Source organism: Vespula pensylvanica, chromosome 9 (genome assembly GCF_014466175.1).
Source record: "Vespula pensylvanica isolate Volc-1 chromosome 9, ASM1446617v1, whole genome shotgun sequence".
NCBI lineage: Eukaryota > Metazoa > Arthropoda > Insecta > Hymenoptera > Vespidae > Vespula > Vespula pensylvanica.
The window spans coordinates 6,978,521-6,999,000 of NC_057693.1; the positions used below are offsets into that span (position 1 = coordinate 6,978,521).

The 20,480-nt window shown below is 31.2% G+C and overlaps 4 protein-coding genes across 5 annotated transcripts; 2 read left to right on the plus strand and 2 right to left on the minus strand.

Moving 5' to 3' along the window:
- Window positions 1-203: 203 nt before the first annotated feature.
- Window positions 204-2,117, minus strand: LOC122632106 (putative E3 ubiquitin-protein ligase UBR7). Of its 2 annotated transcripts, none has more exons than XM_043818584.1 (7): window positions 1,758-2,117; window positions 1,379-1,570; window positions 1,152-1,301; window positions 926-1,034; window positions 698-864; window positions 457-616; window positions 204-384 (listed from the first exon to the last, which is right to left on the minus strand). In XM_043818584.1, the coding sequence occupies exons 1-7, from the start codon at window positions 1,896-1,898 to the stop codon at window positions 233-235; spliced, it is 1,071 nt and encodes a 356-aa protein (XP_043674519.1). In that variant the 5' UTR covers window positions 1,899-2,117; the 3' UTR covers window positions 204-232. The 2 variants fall into 2 exon arrangements, with proteins under 2 accessions (XP_043674519.1, XP_043674520.1); XM_043818585.1 differs by having other exon boundaries at window positions 1,379-1,586.
- A 195-nt stretch (window positions 2,118-2,312) lies between these two features.
- Window positions 2,313-8,950, minus strand: LOC122632102 (DNA-directed RNA polymerase, mitochondrial). The gene is made up of 18 exons (XM_043818578.1): window positions 7,978-8,950; window positions 7,556-7,669; window positions 7,310-7,470; window positions 6,920-7,128; window positions 6,404-6,825; window positions 5,964-6,316; window positions 5,562-5,831; window positions 5,145-5,492; window positions 4,880-5,050; window positions 4,635-4,763; window positions 4,367-4,567; window positions 3,978-4,253; window positions 3,638-3,883; window positions 3,395-3,554; window positions 3,071-3,314; window positions 2,808-2,979; window positions 2,656-2,744; window positions 2,313-2,579 (listed from the first exon to the last, which is right to left on the minus strand). Exons 1-18 carry the CDS (start codon window positions 8,102-8,104, stop codon window positions 2,453-2,455), a joined length of 3,819 nt encoding a protein of 1,272 aa, XP_043674513.1. The 5' UTR covers window positions 8,105-8,950; the 3' UTR covers window positions 2,313-2,452.
- Window positions 8,951-9,074: 124 nt separating this feature from the next.
- LOC122631842 lies at window positions 9,075-15,557 on the plus strand. Its single transcript, XM_043817990.1, is given in 11 exon segments — window positions 9,075-11,222; window positions 13,039-13,296; window positions 13,393-13,552; window positions 13,693-13,888; window positions 13,961-14,209; window positions 14,355-14,500; window positions 14,594-14,691; window positions 14,798-14,935; window positions 15,067-15,154; window positions 15,157-15,228; window positions 15,493-15,557. Coding segments are annotated over 11 exon segments (3,441 nt in total). The 5' UTR covers window positions 9,075-9,251.
- LOC122632104 (neural Wiskott-Aldrich syndrome protein-like) lies at window positions 15,496-18,361 on the plus strand. Its single transcript, XM_043818582.1, has 6 exons — window positions 15,496-16,011; window positions 16,460-16,740; window positions 16,832-17,125; window positions 17,262-17,544; window positions 17,620-17,979; window positions 18,108-18,361. Exons 1-6 carry the CDS (start codon window positions 15,916-15,918, stop codon window positions 18,354-18,356), a joined length of 1,563 nt encoding a protein of 520 aa, XP_043674517.1. The 5' UTR covers window positions 15,496-15,915; the 3' UTR covers window positions 18,357-18,361.
- Window positions 18,362-20,480: the final 2,119 nt, after the last annotated feature.

Consider the following 20,480-nt stretch of genomic DNA (forward strand, 5'->3'; position numbering starts at 1 on the left):
ATTAAAAATAACATAGATAAAATCATACTACACTTATTGGTATGATAATATCTTTACCCTTCAAAATAAAGAAAATAAAATTTAGTATAAAAAAAAGAAAAATTATTATTTATTAATTATATTTCTTTTAACAGATCTTCTGACATCAATTATATTTTTTAAAGATCTCTTACGTTTAATTAGAATGTTAAAAATCTTATTGATTTAATCTTTACAAGAGAAAATTTTTATTTTAACGACAATACGTTGGGACTACAACTTTCGGACGTTTCTTTGACTCCATTTCTGAAAAAAATTCTTTAATATCTTCCTCTCGAACGACTTTTTTATTTTCCGCAAATTTTTGTAAATACTCCTTTAGTCTTTCTTTTAAATTGTTGTATTCTGTTAATGTTACATTATATACAAGCTATTGCTATATAAAATATAATGATAAATACAATAAATTTTACTTACCTTCAATCGCAGTTAATTGCTGTACATGATCCAAAGATGCCAAAGCTTTCATACCTTTTTCATATTGTGATTCATGCTTAGTTATTTTACCTGCTTCCTCATAAGCCTGCACACTATCCTTTAGATCCAATAAAAATAATATATCTTGTTCTTTATACATCTGTTGAAAAGATTATTATGTATTATAAAAACCATTATGCATATTTTAATAATTTACTAATTTTTTTGTAAAGAACGATACCTTTTTACACGATTCACAACTACATAGAGAAGTTCTCCATCCTTCTAACCAAAAACAACTACCTGCTACATCTGATAAATTTTTTGATGGCATTGTACAACCATTTGGAAGGTTTTCAACGTTCAATATTTCTTCTCCATTATCAGAAGATATAGTATTTTGCATTGCTAAAATAATATTTTTGATTATTAAATATAGGTTATAAAATATTAATAATTATTAACTCACTTGAATATTTTGTAGCATATCTCCAAAGAAAGTCATGCTTTTTCATACATCCAGCACATATCACTTCTTCATAAGAGTCATCCCCAGGTACATCTTTGCTCCCAAGATGCTGAATAGTATATATATCAAATTAGTATTATAGGTAGATACATAAAAATTTTGTAACCATAAATACTATGAGTAATTATATTTATGATTAGAAAACAATGCATTTAAGATGTCTAACCTTAGAATGATACCAATCTTCACATATTATACATTGTAACATTTCATCATTATTTTCATTTTCAAGATCAGGATATGGTCTTGCACAAGTACAATAAACACCATCAAAATTTTGATTATACATATTTTCAATATTTATTGTACTTTTGGACTATAAAAAGAAAATATGGTTATTATCTATTTTTCATAGTCTTTTTATCGTTACGCAATCCATTATAAATTTTTTACCTTTTCCAAATTGCATTCTTTATTTCCAAATTTAGAATTTCCACAATCACATCTAAAATTTCTTTTAGTATATAATTCAACGAGCTCATGTCCTTCGTGACAATGAAAACTGCATGCAAGACAAACACCTGCACGTATATTCTTTTGCGAACAGCATGTTTTGCAGGCATATAGTGCCTGTCTAATATATCCCTGTAATCTCGAACTTCTGTAATGCGGCGTATTTTTCAATACTCCATCTTTTTTTTTTAAATAATGCAATTCTAAGATGTTGTATAACAACAGGACATCGAAATACATAACGTGTGACGTGTAAATAATATAACGCAATATTCCTACGACTCTCCAAATATTAATTTGATAAGTATAATTATCATACCTTGTTATAAGTACAATTTCTATCATCGGATGCACCTAGGACTGCATAAGCATCTTCTTCCAGTTGACTTTCTTCCTGGAGAACGTCTAGCATTGTTACGGAATTATCTTCTTCTGAATTCTCAACGAATTTATCGGCCATTTTAGATATTAGGTTATTAAATGCGTATTATATAAATTGTTATGAATCGGTAGATTATTAATTTAATAATATTTGAATAATATATAGAATTAAATTTTAAAAACATCTAGCGCAAAGCATCACTGACAAATTTAAATCAACTTTGTCATTATTTGCAATTAACTAAGCACCAAACACCATCAACATAAACCTCTAAATATTTTTGAACGTATAGAGTATAAAGTCTATGTAAATATTGTACCAAGATTCAACGCCATCTACATCTTTCTAAATACTACATTTCTAAATGTATACAAACATTCAATAAAAACAATATATTTTCAAACAATATGAAAACCAATAATATAGAACAAAAATTTGTTGATTTTTCTTTTTATAGCATTAAATTTATTAATTTTACAATATTTTTTTTTTTTTTAAGTCTATCAAATAATATACTTTACATGATTTTTTGTCATAATGATCTATAATTATACGAAAATAGTAAAACTACTAACGTATTATTAATAAAATATATTTTATATTCAGATTTAGCTATGATTGGATTCAGATAGTTAACTAAAGAAATATACAGATTTTAAAACATTATCAAGTTGGAACGAACCTTTCTTTGGTACAGAATTGAAATTATTTGTTATATTTATTATTTCATTCTCACTAAATGTACGTAATACAGGATTGCTGAAAATAATTAATTAATCGATTTATATATTTATTAAAGTTAGTATAAAACTATAGCATTAGAAATGTTAATTACCTCTCCTGTAAATATCTTTCGTGAAGATACTTTGAGAAATTATCCAAAATAGGCTCTGAATGGAGAGCAACAAATTGTTCTCTACAAATCTATAAAAGAAAATGTTTACGTTATAAAACTATTATGTTCAGACGTTTATTACAGTTAATTACCTTATTCATTATATCAATAGTACAAGGATGTGTCCAATAACAATCATGTACTGACATAAATGTTATGCCAGCTTGTTCACAATATAAACTAGTAAGCATCATGTGACTAGAATCCAAAGAGTGAATAAAATTCGGAGGAAATGAATTTTTTTGTTTAAGAGTATCTATTTTCCTTTAAATGAAAAAAAGAAAAAATGCATTAAAACGTAAAGCTTTTAGAAATAAATTTTCTTGTAAAAATCAATACGATACTATGTACTAACTCTATGCTATTTATTTGATTCTTGGCTTTATTATATTTAGAATATGGTTGTACAACTGGAAATCCTAAAGGTGTAATCCATTCAACAGCTTCACCAAATATCGATGAAATAATATATGCACAATTTGTAAACCAATCTTGAATTGCTCTTGCACTTTTAAACATTGTTCGTAAACTGTCAAATGTTTTGTAAGTTAAGTACGTGCTTGCTTCCCAAGAACAATCTTGCGGGAACTTCTCTAAATCTTATGTAATAACAAAATAAATATTTTATTATGCTTCTTCTGAAAATGATCACAAATAATCATAAATATATTACAATTACCTTTCAACTGTTTCATAATTTGTAATCTAGCACCATACTTTGTTACACCATAAACAGTAGTCATTACTGTTTGTTTTATAACTTTTCTACTTATATATCCTTCTAATATTTGTGCAATTTGTACATTCCTTTCTGCATCGATTGATCTTAATTCCTCAACCTAAATTACATATATAAAATAAAAATTTGATTCTTTTTTTTTTTTATTATGTTCTCAAATATTCTAATTCGTATATTATTTACCATATTAACGACAACACTGTAAATATCTTGTGGTATATCAGCAGATTGTAAGTTCACACTTTCTGCTCCACTTTGGTCTCGTCCAAGTGCAGCATAATGTTGAAGACCATTGCAACTTCCATCTTGATGTACTGGAAGACCACTTTCATATTTTTCTATATTTGGAGATTTTAGAGCCTTAGTTATTTCTATACATGATGCCAAGGTTTGCCAAGGCTCTTCTGATTCTGCCCACCACATATCACCCTGTGATAAATAATCATTTTATTTAATTGACACATTTAATTCCAAAAAAAAAAAATCAAAATTTTTATGATATAATTTCTTTGTGTAAACATACCGTTAAGGGATGTTCTGCACTATCCACAATTTTATCTATATTTTCATTTGCAAATTTAAGCCGTTCCTTAAGACTCGAACGTTTCATTAAACCAGTTAAATTAACAGTATGAATTTTTAACCAATCCAAGCCATTTGGACCTAAAGGTTTCTTCTGAGCAAATATAAGAATTGAACGTGCCAAGTCTGATCCTAAATGAGTCAAATGAGGAGGTATAGGATATACTCTTCCTCTAAAATCTAAATTATGTGGCAGCCAGAATATATCATTTCGAAACTGTTAAAAAAATAGAAATATTTTGATAGATTGTTATTATTCTTTTATATCCAATTTTATCTTCGTATTTTAATGAAGATCTTTTTTGTATCAAAAATATAGAAAGGACGTACGTGATTTGCAAGAGATAGTTTATAAAGACAGTCACACCATAATGAATACATTTCCTCTTTCTTTTTTTTTAGTTGCAGTTTTGTCTTGGAAATACAAGTGTTATCTTTTATATCTACATCTTCTGTTATATCACTTGTGGATAATAAAATGGAAGGCGATTCTGGTACATCTAACTTCACTGAACCACCATCTTGAAATACCTAATTAGTAAAAATTTCATATAAAACTTATTATATCACTTACTATATTTTTAATTCTAATACGTACCTTGATTAAGATATCGAGCACGTCAGTATTAATTTTCCATGGTACGGAACCTAATTGATTCAGATTATCAAATGCTGGGTAAAGTTGTTGTGAAGCTATATCTTTCAATATCTCTAGTTGTTTAGCTTTCTAAATGAACATTATACAAAATTTATATTCACATTCTGAATTGCATAATACTTGAGGGAGTTCTAATCCGTTTAATACAAAATAAAAATTGAAGTTGTTTGCAATAGAAAGCGTACCGCATAATATGGAGTTCTCACAAAATTTGTTTTTATGAATGCATATCCTCCAGAATTTATAGATATCCAAGGACGTGGTGGACATAAAGATGGTAAAAATGCTGCTTCAAATGTTAATATATTTGATTGTGTATCTTTATACAGCTTATGTAAGATAGGATGAGGTTTAATCTTAAATAGACATAATATTATTATTTAAGATTTAACAAGGAAAATAAGAATCAGAAGATGCAAATATATAAGGTGCATTCATTCATGAACAAACCTGCTCTACCAAAGATTTTCCTTTACTTCTGAATAGTGTATAAAATGCTGGTTTCTCACATATTGATGAATTTGTTGTCTGACAATTTGTGTTAATTTTGATATCATTTATGATGATCTGGTATAAAAATTTGCCTATATTTACACACACGGAATAAGGCCAATGTATAGATTCTCTATCCAAAGAAGCACCATAATGCTGATTTTCATATATAAATTTACTCCATGCAATACGACTATTTACACCTAATTGAGTATTTAAAGGACCAGTTTGACAGTACCAATTTAAATACTTATCATAAATATCAATTATCTTATTTACAACACCATTTTTTTCCTTAATATATATCTAGAATTAATACAAGCATATAAGGAACTTATTATATTTATATCCATATAATAAAAATAGTACACATACCTCATATTCCCTAAATATTAAGAATCCTATGTTTGCATATAACACTGAAAGTGGTAGAGTATAAGATTGTGAATTTTCTGACAGATTTCTTATTTCATGTAACATAATATTTACATATCGTTCTGTTGGAAGAACTTTTAAAAATGGATGAAGAATAAATACTGAAGACTTTAAATCATACTCTTTTTGCTCTAAGTACTTCACATTCTTCTCAAAAGCTTTTGAAATAATTTCCCTCCAAGAAGATTCCATATCAGCCAATTTTTGTTTCTAATAAAATATTGGATAAAGAGTAAATAAAAAACAAATCTATTTGGTTAATGTCATATTAAAGAAAATTTTATAGTACTAATGTAAATTTAACGATTTTATGTCAAGTTATAGCTCTTTATAATCACTTACATAATATGAAAATTTATCATGACTTATTGGATCGAATTTTTCAATACTCTTTATAGGTACAATATACTGACTTTCTTGTTTCATCTGCATATTTAATGAATTCTTTAATTGTTCAAATGATAATAAACCTTCCACTGGATTTTCACGTGAATTAATTTCATTAATATTGTTTAAAAGTTTACAATTATATGATGTCTGCGGCACAGTATATTCCGGTTGATACTCTGGTTGGAACATTCGTATCGTTTTCAAAATATTTTCTGGTTGATGTACTCTGAATTTTGAGTTATTGAAAATATCATGGAACGATATACCATTATTGATCATATCTGACTCAGCTTTTTTAAATAAGTCTAAAAGCATAAAAATATATAGTATTTTCTTTTTATATTGAATAACATAATATTCATAACATTAACAATAACATTCACTCCAATTACCTGATTGATGTTGTTCATTTGTCATCTTTCCAATTAATTCAAAAACAGCTGCATAAGTTTGTGCATTTGGAGTTATAGAATTATTTATCATAAAATTATATGTTTGTAAAAACCTTGTCAGGTTTTTGTCTGAAGAGTACAAATCAAGGATGATATTACAAGCATCCTGAAGTATTGAATCTGATGTATCATTAACTTTTTTTATTAAAATTTGTAATAATTTTTGCACTTTCTCAAACATTTTACAAGTTAAACAAACATCTATTTGTGCTAATATAATTTGTGCATTCAGATCCATTGCTTTCTTATTTTTAATATTTTTAAAATATGTCTTTTGAATATTCTTTCGAATATCGCTATGTTTTACTATATTGTTTATTTCTAAATTATTTTGTATTGGTATACCTTCTCCAATTTCATCTCTGTATAAAAAGATATTGTTCATAACTATTTCATAAAAAATATTGTTTATAATTAGTTACTTATTATTTTATAATTTTTTAAAAGCAAACTTACTCATACATATCATATTTACTGTTATCATTAATTGTTTCTATAAATCCCTTATTGTTACATTTTTTTGAAGTATAGAAATCGTCATTGAATAGTGTATGACTAATTGTATCAAGTTCTTTCAGATCTTCATAAGTAGTACTGTTTCCATTTGCATTTTTTTCCGAACTATCCAACATTTCAACATTAGTAGGAATATTTATGTGATCTTTCTAAATATATTACAAAGTATTATATTAACATTATTAACAATAAAATTAATATTATTTTTATTATTCTATGGGCAAATTTAATATAAAAATAAATAATAAATAATATGAAAAGCTTTATACGATACAATACGATATTAAATGTATCATTCATTATATTAGTAATATTGTTTCTTAATAGTACCATTTTTATATTTGTTTTGTTATCCTTTTTATTAAGATCATTGTTACTTATACTGTGTAACTTATTTACAGATACATCCGATTGATTAACCAAAATAGATAGATTAGCTGCATTCAATTTTTTTACAGCAGCTTTTTTATTACTTGTCACTTCTTCTGTTACTATAATAGATAATATATTAATAAAATGAGATAAAATTCTTATATAAATAAAAACAATTATAGATTATAGAAAAAAAGATATTACCTTCAAGTAGTTCCACATATTTTTTTTTTGTTCTAAACTTTCTTTTAATAGGAACACATACCTCTGCATCATTAACTTTTGTACAAAAATAACATTTATTTGTAAACCGTACAGCTGAAAGAAAATTTAAAAAATATGTTCATAAAGAAACATTTCGATTTGGTCAATTAAAAAAAAAAAAACTATTTCGAACTTTCGATATGCTGAATAATTTAAAAATGAGTTATTTAAACGAATAATTTTAATATAAAATAATAATTTATAGTATATAGAATAATATAAGATATTGTTGTTCGATACGATCTCTTTTCATGATATCAGCATGTAGAATTAATAATTAGAACAAAAATTACGAAGTGACATTAACGTAATACATGTGTATGTTGTATTTTTTTTTCATTCTGAAAAGATTTTATACATACCAGAAGATGCATTCCAATGATAGATTTTGCAAGAACACAATGATAACTGATTTATGGATGATTGTTTCGATGAAAGATTAATATTTGGTAAAGGTATATACTGTGTCTTTTTCAAAAATTTATACATATTAATATAACAAATGCACACGAAACTATTCACATAGAAAAATTCAATCGAAATCAGCGTGTACTTGCGGTGGCTACCATCTTGTCAGAATCAATGCTTATTTCTATTAGCGACTGTTTTAGAAAAGAATGTACGCGATTGGTCGATTGCCAAAGTAAATTTTAAATGATTAGTGGTCGTATAGAAAAAATTATTTGTTTTAATTTTTTGTATCATTTTCGTAGAACATTTCCATTTCTATTTATTTATTAGCAATTCTTTTGAGGAGATACCAGTTGTTATTATCAATTGGACATTTAAAGTTTAAAACAATGATGTATCAAATTAAAGACTTATACTCATCGACGAAGATGGAAAAAGATAGATATAGTTTGATTAGAGAATCTTGATTGTGGTTGAAATGTGTGTGCGCCTGCTAAATCGACATGCCCGACATGGCTGCTTTATGTCAGTTCGCGATAACGAGAAATTCATAAATGCGTTGTGACGATTAATGTATCGGAGAAGTGCGAGAAACAAAGTTAAGAGAATTGAGGAAGATCTTTCTTATACGAGAAATAAAATTTAATGTGAGAGCAAGTGTTGACGTTGGAAATAACAACCGAAGGAGAATAGTGAGGTTAGTCCGTTATATACATACATTCCTCTCGATCGGAAATAATATTCTTTATAATAATATTCTTCGCGCAAGAGAATACGTTGCCATGCTACGATCTTCTTAAAGAAAATATTTTTCTATGAATATTACACGATATCGAATTAACTTTTAATCCTGAACATGAAATTATACAACCATATGGTTTTCATTGAAAGGAAAGCATGGCAAAAGCCTCGTTGTTGCTGTACGATCGGTAATCGTTTTATTGTTTATTTATTCCTACGAGTAGAGAATGTATTTTCAGGAATTTGACAAATAAAACTGATCGATTATAGCGGGAAAGGTCTTTGGAAGGAGTGGAAACGAAGGGTAGGAGATGTCCGGGGGAGTTTGGGAGAGATAGAGACGCATTTGGACGCAACCCAGACGCATTCGAAATGGTTCGAAGGGCGCTTGCGCCTTCGAAGGTATTGGGGTGGCGTAGTTGACTACCTCGGGAGTTGTCGGTAGGCGATACGAGGATGGCTGTCGCCCTCGGCGACAAACGCGATGCGAAACTGGCCGAACGCGGCGAGCGGTATAATATCGCGTTGGTGCTCGATAGAGGAGAGCCCGATAGCACCCGAACGTCGAAGGTTTCGACGCGTACACGGTCTGCAATTACCTTTGCATCCACAACAAGTGGCCGGTTGGGCGATATCATTGTTCATCGGTAGCGGCACCTTCGCCGTGTCGACGCCTTTGCTCGAACCATTTGGTTTGCGTCCTCTTCTTTCGATCTTCCTGGCCACCATCTTCTTCGTTCACCTGCTTTTTCATCTCGCTGTTCTTCTTCTCGATCCGGCTGATCCGAGAGTAAGAGCGAGACCAACGAATCTCGTAGTGCCTGAATTCGATCGTAAGAAACATCCTCACGTTATCGAGAACGGTCGGTGTCATCTCTGTAACATTACAACCAGCGGTGACAGAACGAAACATTGTTCGATCTGCAACAAGTGCGTAGTACGATTCGATCATCACTGCAAGTGGTTGAACAATTGCATAGGTGCTAGGAATTACCCTTTATTCTTAGCCTGCCTGATATCGGCTATACTGGCTTCTCTCTCAGTGGTAGCCTTATCCATCGCCGAGTTATTCCTATTCAACGTCCATCGAGAAGTTCGCCGCTCGAATGCGACGATGGAGAACGTTACTAGTTTACCTTCGACCGTTTTCCCAATACAACAACCACCCGGTACCGGCACGCTTCTTGTCATCCTGACGTTAGGCATACTCTCGGCAGTAGCGGCCATTCTCTTGATACATCTCTGTTTCTTCCATGGTTACATAGCCTATCTCGGCTTAACTACCTACGAGTACGTCAGGAATAAGAGAGAAAGAAAATTGGAGGTCGGTAAAACTAACTTAACATCGAATACCACCAGCTGTCCTTCCTTTTGCGCTAGAGTCAATGTACCCTCGAGATATCGTTTCTGTGATTCACGCGTAGACGCCTCGATGGAGGTCGTCTCGCGTGAAAGAAACGGTACGAAGGAATATCCGGAGTATGGGATCGATCGACCAGAGGATATGCCTTCGGGACGAGATCGAAAAAACAACTTTCGTCTCTGCTTCACTTACGAGACCAATTCTAACGGTGCTTCGATCGAGCTATCCTCTCGATCGACTCTTGGCGAGGACAACGATGAAAAGCAAATTCACAGTAACAATTCTTCTTCTTGGACCGGAAACGTCGCAATTGCCGTCGCCGAATCGCCAGATTTCAAATCGTCCACTCCTTCGCCCGTCTCTTGCTGTTTCTCCATCGTAAATCCGATCTCTTCGGCGAGACTCGAACGTAATAAGCAAACTCGATCGAGGAGGTGTCCCAAGGATAATACAGAGACTGCTGGTACTAGTATTACATCTAGGGAAAGACGGACATGTGGTACGATCGGAAGAATAAGAACTTTTCTTCGAACGCGTTTCAAAAAGAACTCTCGTCAACGATCTATTAACGCGGAAACTGCGGATAAAACGAAAAGAAGGAACAGAGTAGCACCCTCCGTCGATCGCGAAGAAGGCAACGTGGCTGAAACGAGCGTATCAACGTTCGAAAATCGACTCGAAAATGAAAACCATGCGAGGGAGGAATCTTCTTCTGTTTCGTCATCTCGTCCTCCCAATAAATTACCACCTTTGGATCTAAGAACAGCCAGAATTTCGTCGATCGACGAGATCGTTACCGATGAAATCGGTCCTGATCTGATACCTGTGCCTCCTTCAACAGTGACGGCGATTGTAACATCGCCAACGGTAGTACCACCTCCGATGAGAACGATACCATCTATCTCCAAGAGGAATCAATCTCATCTTCGAGCTCGAAGATCCTCCCTTCGGAAAAGGCCAAGATTTAAAATGGGTCCTCGGCTTGCTCAATCCGCTCAATTATCGCCCATTCCAGAATCAGAATTCTCCAAACCGGCTTCTCCGCGTTCTCCACCTCAATCAAATCATTTTGCCTTTCCGCCGTTACAAAATTGATCGACGTATACATAAACCGTGATAAAAAAAGATTAGTAGAAAGATCTCGAGGATTTAAATGAAATATCGTCGAAAAAAAGAGAGAGATAAATCTGAAAAAAAAATTACGCTTTCGCGTTTGTAGCGGCAGAGAAACGCGACTTTTGTAATACTTCTATATCTACGTAGAACTCGCGCACTCAATGGCGAAGCCATTGTGTTATCTGTTTTTTGAAAAGCTTGATGATGGACGATATCGTACATAGGTAATATCGTATTCGAAAGAAACTCGGATTTTCTTACGGGAATTTTTTTGGAGAAATAATCGCAGAGAGATTTGTGTGCTTTTCCTCGCGAATCGATCTGCTGCGAAGCCATACGCTTTAGGATTCTTCGATGATATGCGCACACGCGTCGTGTCTACATAAGTAATACCGAGAGCTTTCGATCACCACGCGAAAAACAATGATTGTTCGTTCTCTACTTATTATCGCATAAAATCGAATATTCCCGCGTGATTCTTTTTTTGTTTTGTTTTCAACTTTATCGTCCAATGTAAAAAGCTTGTTTAAATAGAAAGAGTAAGATCATCGATCGCTATTGATTGTCAGGGTTGCTTGCGTCAAGGTTGCCAGATGCGACAGTTTTTCTTATTGTAATCGTACCGACATAGAAATTAGATTTTAGAAAAGAAAAGTATAACTTAGATATTTTGAAAATTATTAATACGAGCGATAGGTCTCTCTGATAGATTATTGATAAATTATTAATAAATGCGTAGGGATGATATTTTGAAATCTGTAAAATCAAATTAACCTAGAGTAAAATAACCGAGATTTTAGTACGCACGATTTTAATAACTTCGTATTTTAATAGAAACGTAGAAAATGGCTAAAAGTTACGATACGACTGTGATCTTACTCGTTCGAATTCAAATATTCGAATACATAAACGTGCTTTTCGTATTTCTATTTGCATAGTACGATATACATGCATACACATATATGTATATATATTTTCAAAAATTACATGAATTTGATATAAAATTATAAATATCGTAAAATTAACGAGAATCGTGTATAAATCGTTAAGCAACTTCTCGTCGTCAAGTCTTAATCCCAGGCTATTTCAATTTTATATTTCCATTTTTTACGAATTTCTAAAATAACGTTAAAATAATGATACTTTGCGTACAATTCAAACATAATGCGCCTTTCACAATAAATTTTCACCGCCGTAAAAGTCCAATATTTTTCGACACGTTTTTTCAATCTCGAAGAGATTAAAGTTCAACATTTTGCAACGAACGCGCGACAATGATCGATCGATCGATCCATTGATCTTACAGAACGTTACTGTCCGACGTTTAGATAATATTTTGATACAGAAAGTGGCACAGGCTGGTACATGCTAGCAAAAAAGAAGAAGATAGAGAAAAAGTGGGAAGACATAAACTTGTCCGATTACCATCAACGAACATATTATATACTTGCTAAAGTTCCTTCCGAAGCATGTATTAAAACGAAATCAAGCGCAACATTATCGTTCTGCGACACGCAAACTTTGGACGGTGTGCCCGTTTGTTGCCTTTCTTACAAGGCTCTATAGAATATCGGTTATAAGCAGCGTACATGATCTAGATTTCGGTAAGCTTTATATACTCAAACAAAAGAAAGAAAGAAAGAAAGAAAGATAATTAAAAAAAAAAAAAGAAAAGTAAAGTTAAAAAAATAAGATAAATAAAAAATAAAAAAAGAATAAAAATTGTTGCCTTGTTTATCAAGCACGTTCGATATATATAACTTTTGTTTTTTTTTTTTTTTTTTTTTTTCAGATGAATATGAGCGAGAACGATGGAAGTTCGACAAAATCCGAGAAGATAAATGTTTGGAAGGATGTCCTTGGCTCTCCGAGATACGTTGTTGCACCGATGGTCGATGCAAGCGAGTTGGCATGGAGACTGCTTTCTCGACGTCACGGGGCGCAACTATGTTACACGCCCATGCTGCATTCTTCGGTTTTTTTAAGAGATCCAAAATATAGGAAAGAAGCCCTTACCAGTATACCGGAGGATCGACCCTTGGTTGTGCAGGTTAGCTTCTTTATCTTTTTATTGGCTAATCATTCAAGCATTATATCGTATTCTTTTCTCGTCTTGTTTATATATCTTCTTTTTATTTTTCCTCAGTTCTGTGGCAACGATCCAAACACTTTGCTAGAAGCAGCGCTTTTGGCAGAACCGTACTGCAATGCCATAGACATTAATATCGGTTGTCCTCAAGCGATCGCAAAGCGTGGACGCTATGGTGCTTTCTTGCAGGACGACTGGGACCTTCTTCGAGCGATCGGTGTGTGTGTGTGTGTGTGTTCGTATATGTGTGTTATCATAAAAAAAATAATAACATGATTCGCCGATAGATTTATGTTTATGTACGTTTTACTTTATTAAAATCAAATGAACCGTTATGGCATTATCGATAATTTGCAGTCAATACGGTGAGCACGGGACTTCGCATCCCTCTTACTTGCAAACTACGAGTATTTCCGGATATAGATAAGACGATCGAATATGCTCGAATGCTCGAAAATGCTGGTGCTAGTATGCTTACTGTACACGGTCGTACGAGGGATCAGAAGGGTCCTCTAACGGGATTAGCATCTTGGAGTCACATTAAAGCCGTTAGGTATTACGTTCTTTTCATTAAAAGATTAACGAACGAATTACACTTTTAATACTTCCCTTTTTTTTTCTATAGAGAAGCTGTTAAAATACCAGTGTTGGCAAACGGCAATATACAGTGTCTGCAAGACATCGATAGGTGTATTTCGGAAACCGGCGTCCAAGGAGTTATGACAGCGGTAGGCAATCTTTACAATCCATGTATATTCGAATCTTGTTATCCACCTTGTTGGGAACCGGCCTTGGAATATTTAGACCTCGTAGAAATTCATCCGGCACCAGCTTCTTACATACGAGGCCATTTGTTCAAACTATTCCAACGCATGTACGTATCGGTTTTACATTCGCATCTTTATCTCATTGTTAATATTATTTGCAAAATTTCTATTTTATCATACACAATGATACATAACATTAAATGAACATGACTTTGAAAATGCGCGTGCAGCATGCACTTAACTAGAGAGTAGACTTTGTTTAGCAGAAAACAAAGAAGAAAGGGATAACCTGGCTACGAATTCCACCATGGAATCGTTCAGACGAGTTGTCGAAAATGTGAGGGATCGGTATCAGCCGTATCACGAGGGCAATCGGTTATGGTGCGAAGAAAAAAGTGGTAAATTTATTAGATCGTTATAATCGTGATTTTCATCTTAATCTCTTTAAAATAATCTCTACGTAATCTTTTTTGTCCTACCCTTTGCTTTAGATTACAACTTGAACTTACCTCCATGGTTATGCCAGTCCTATGTACGTGATTCACCACAGGAACATATAGACAAAATAGAGGCAAAGAAAATGGAAATGGTCAGTTTTCTTATTCATAAGAATTTTCATTATTGGTTTATCTTTTTTATCATATTTTTTGTTTCTTCGACGATAATCAAATATTATTTACATGAACGCATTATAGAAAAATGTATCTGTGAAAAGAAAATACGAGGATGAGGAAGGAAATCAAATATCGCATAAACATTTCAAAAAATTACGACGAATAACGCTGCGTCCGTATAGGTCAACTACTCTTTGCCAGGGTTGCCCAAATCCTGTGGTTAGTATGTCGAGTCTTAAATTTTAAGTTTTTCCTAGTAATTTTATCTGTATAATCTATATAATAATTATATATATAATAATATTTATAAACTATATGTATGTTAATTACAATTTTCTACCTTCATTAAGGGTTTCAAATGTGATCACAAGTTATGTCGCCAATGCTGTAGAAAGAAATGCTTTACGGAAAAGTTGATCTGTGTCGGGCATAGAAATTTGCTGAATCAAAAAGATAAATGGCAATAGAGTATGATGCACAATGACAGAATGTTCAAAATATGAAATGGCATTGTATAAAAAAGATGTTAAATAAATTATGTAAATAAATTAAAATTAACCTCTCCGATTCTTCTTTCTTATTTTTTTTTTTTTTTCTAAATATCAGATGATTCTATATAATAAATTTTGTAACTATTTCGAATTCTGCATTTACGATTGAATGATTACTTTTAACACAATACACAATCACTTACACAGTGCACAACACTTCCGACACGATCTACTTCGTACGTACGTTCCGACGTAAATGACGACCCTTTCAAAATTTATTACTAGGTGGCGCTTTGATCACTGGATTTTGGCTCATGGTCCTATTTCCTCTTAAATTATATACAGAATAAGGAAACGCGGAACGTTGAACCGGATAAGTGAAAATGTCATCATCAAATATTTGAGTTTCCTGTGAGTTAAGAACATGGGAAAATGTCACAGATAAAGCTTTTTGTAGGTAATATTTAATCGTTTCTTTTAACGTTGTAATTAGTGGCTAGGTTATCAATTCTGTGTCGTGAAAGATGAAATTCAAGAGTACATATTGATTGATCTATCAGCATTATTTAGTTTCGTTAACATAATACACGGCATGTGAAAAATTATCGATACATAATTGTAACCTTAACTTTCTTTATACAAAAATCCTTTCATGTGAAATAAGGTGTAATAACACATTTTATTCCGAGAAACCTAACCTATTCAACAATGAAATCGGGTACAACGGACAAGCATACGGGATCTATACTCTTGAAAACAGAAGAGAACGAGCAAGTCTTTCAATTAATAGGAAATCGATGTCAGGTAAGTAGATTCTTTGTAATTTGTAATTATTTTTATTAAAATTGATACTGCCTTTCTCATTGTATTGTTTTCTTTGACCTATATGATTACATGATCGGTAAAATCACGTCATCCAACATTTTATGTCTTTTGATTTGCTATAGTTTTTATAACTAAACGGGTACTTATAATAGAACAATTTCGATACAGTATATAATCTAGAAATGTATTACATGCATTACGTATTTTAATGCCATCAGATATAAAACTGTATAATTATATTCAGAAAAGGCATTTCATCTGCCCCACCCTTATCATGTAATTCTAATTTAGTTAACAAATGAAAAAAATTATTAACATTATAAAGATAAATTTTTTTAGATATTATATTACTTTTATTATGATACATATCATTTTACTTACTAAAATCTGTCAAAATGAGAACATGTATATTTCTTTGACGTTTTAGTGCTTGGCAGCTGGAATTATACAGTTATATTTAACTGAACCACCTTTTCATAAAGAATGGGTAAAAAAGAATACTGGTATAATAACTTTAATCAGAGATAATCCAAGGCGTAGTTTTTTCTTGCGATTATATTGTTTACAAAGAAGAGCCATGTTGTGGGAACACGAAGTTTATAATTCTATGGATTATAAAACACCTTTAGTTTATTTTCATACTTTTGAAGCTGAAGAGTGTATGGCAGCATTCAATTTTGCAAATGAAGTTGAAGCTATCACATTAAGGTAGATATATATTGTTATGATTTTATTTTATATATATTGCAAAATTGTTAATTCATTTATTTAATGATAAAAACTATGGTTTTATTTTAAGAGATATTCTTCTTGATAAATTGAATGCTAAACGACAAAAAAGGCAAGAAAAGCGATCAAAAATGGAAATGGAAACACAACATGTGGTAACCTTACCACGAAAAAGTAGAAGTAGCACATCATCATTTGCATTTACAACCGGTGCTACATCGAATACATTAAATGGGCAAACTACAGTTGGTGTTAACAGAAGTGCTTCTAGTAGTTCTATGTATAAAAGTAAAAAAAAGAAAGGTGACAAAGATTCAAGAAGAAAATTGACTAAGGATGATATAAGCTTACCATCTAATTTTAGGTTGAATTTTTAATATATTGTTATTTATTTTATTCCTGATAGTATATAGAACACATAAATAGACACTTAAAAATTTGTGATACCTTATTAGATATTTTTCTAACTTCTTGTATAATATTCAATTTTCATTTTGTAGACACATAGTGCACATGGGATGGAATGCTGAAAATAAAGGTCTAGAATTTGATGCAGTTAATCCAGAATTAAAAAAGTTTTTTGATATGGTAGGTGTTTCTGAACACCAATTGAGAGATCAAGAAACGCGTGAGTTTATTTACAACTTTATTGAGTCACATGGTGGCATGAATGCTGTTAAAGAAGTTGTTTTACCATCAACTAAATCAAGAAACACCAACCAACCTCCTGTATTACCACAACGTCAAGAATATCCTCCACCAGTACCAGCTAGAACAATAACTGTTAGTAATGCAATAATTTTTTGCATATCTCAATTTTCTTACGTTTAATGCAAAATTTTAATTTTTTTGCATCAGACAAGGAGTGCTCCACCATTACCTCCGACTCGGTTCAATACCCCAATTACTTCTCCAAATACATCAACTACTGCTCCACCAGTACATAGATCAGCACCATCGCGTCCACCACCACCCTCTGTAACTCCAGCACCTTCTCTACCACCCCCACCACCACCACCTCCACCTTCATCTGCTCCAACACCTCCCTCAAGAAATATCTCAAGTGGTCCGGTTCCACCTCCTCCACCACTGCCTAACAGTATTGATATGGATATTGCAAAGGTCAATGCAAATACCACAAATAACAACAATGAAGAGATCACTGATCTCAGGCCAATGCTAATGGAGTCTATTAGAAGCGGCGGTACTACATTGAGAGTAAGTATAGTTTCTTAATTCAAAGCTTATACCATTAAAAATAATATATAGAGATATACATCATATATTATCTTTTTGTAAAATCGAAAGATGTGTTCTTAAAAAGAAATATGTTGAATTTTTTGCAGAAAGTTAGTAAAACAGAAACAAAACCAGCTCCAGTCAACGATTCCAGAAGTGATTTATTAGAACAAATTCGTCAAGGAATAGAATTAAGGCCTGTTCCTAACGAAGTTAAAGCTACTCCACCACCAGCATATCAAGATGGTTTAGCTAGTGCACTCACCAGAGCTCTAGCAGAGCGATCTCGTGCAATTCACAGTGAAAGTGATGAATCAACTAGCGATACAAGTGAAGATGATGATTGGGATGATTAAGTCAGGTAAATTACAGAATACAAATAAAACATGTTTGTACGTGATGTAAATGCTTGCAATTGTTCTTGGTATCTATCTATATTATTGAATAATATAATTTTATTAATAGAGATACCATATATTTCAGACAAAAGTCGTTTTACTGAGAAGATACAATAATATACTACTGTGATAAATATACTATTGATTAACATTTAGGAGATTAGGAATTATGTAAATGTGTATCATAAATGACTTTTACTTTGAACATCCAAAGAAGAAAAATCAGATGTTTAAAAACAGGAGCCTTTTAAGTATATATTAGAATGTATAAAGGTAAAATTTGGTTTGCATGGATAGGGCAGGTAAGGGCAGGCTAATTTAGATGTTATCTCTAAAATAATTGGTTTATTCAATTATGAGCAATAAGAATAAAATGCTGTCAAAATAGGGAAATAGTGAGCACATGTGATATAAAATAAAGATAAACAGGAAGTGGTATTCATGATAAGAAAACTGCTATTATTATACTTCTTTTGACATGGCAGTTGTGCCTAAAAAGATATTCTCTCGTTTATCTCTTGTTGTTGAAAGTTAGTACAAAGTTTATATATGACTACATATACATACACTTTTTTGATGTTACCATGTATTCCTATATATTCCTTTTCTACCCTTTATATATATATATATATATATATATATATATATATATATATATATTTAATATATATATATATGATAGAAATTTATCCACTTATCAATAAAAGATTTCATATCTTCTGTAGCCTTAGAAAAAACAAAATGAAAATGATTATCATAAAAAAAAACAATCAATGAACATTCTTTTATTTGAGAATATATTTTTTCAAACAATAATTTTTCACTTAATTTAGGTATACGAATTTTCTACTTTTATTTCTATTATTATTCCCTATATTATCATTGCTAAATTTATTGTAAAAAGCCTAAAAGCCTTAATTTGCCCTTTCTAATTCTTATAGCATTAACTTCATATTCATGAAACTACATAGTTGAGGTCTTTTGATATATTTGTACATTAATATAGAAACAAATTACGAATGTATATGCGTGCTAACATACACATGTGAAGATATAAAAATTAAAAAAATTTGGAATAACGCAATAAAAATATTGCTCCATTATATGATTTTCATATAATTACAAAGATATAGTATCAAGCTTATGAAAGAATCTTAAGATATATACCTGCTTACAATAATACTGTAACTACACAATATTTTGCGTATATGACTTAGGTTTAATAATCATGGACATCTAATACTAATGAAATATGATCAACAGGATGATACGAAGCAGAAGGTATGCTTTACCACTACGGAGAAATCCTAGTCAGAAATGAAAAAACCTGTTACTGATTATTGTATTATGTTATATATTATGCAATATGAGATATATAATGTATTTTCTTTTTCTTTTATTCACACTTTCTGGCTAAATCCCAGTGTTATCTAAAAATATTGTCATATGCATGAATAGAAAAAATATACTACTTGTTAGTACAATATAAGTGTATTATAAATAATGTTTTACTAAACGTTCTTTAATAAATGAAATAAATACGGTTATGTGTTTCAGAAAGATTTCACTTGCGCACATAAAAGTCACATGTATAGATACTGATAGTAATTAATACAAAGATTATGTAAATAAGCTGTTTTTTTCTCATATATATATTTTTTTTTAACGTGGTAAAAAAAAAAAATTGAAAAAAGAAAAAAAGAAAAAGGAATTGTTCGTTGATGGTATATTCATTTAAAAATTTTCTGAGTTGTCAAGCTTTATACTATCACTAATTTTTACAGAAGATTGTACAAATATCATCAAATCTGAAAATTCTAGATTATTTATTACGTAGTAATAATATTATAAATTAAGCGATGATTTAGTAACAGTATATAACTTTTATTTTTAATAATATTTATGACTTAACATATCAATGATGATATGCCTTAAATCAAAAGTATTTAATTGAATATATTGTTATTAAAGATTGCAACATGAACCAGTGTAGCGATTACTGTGAAATTCGTGCTATTGCGAGAAAATGATACGAGGGAATAGAGAAAGAAAGAAATAGAGAATTCATTATCACATTAATTG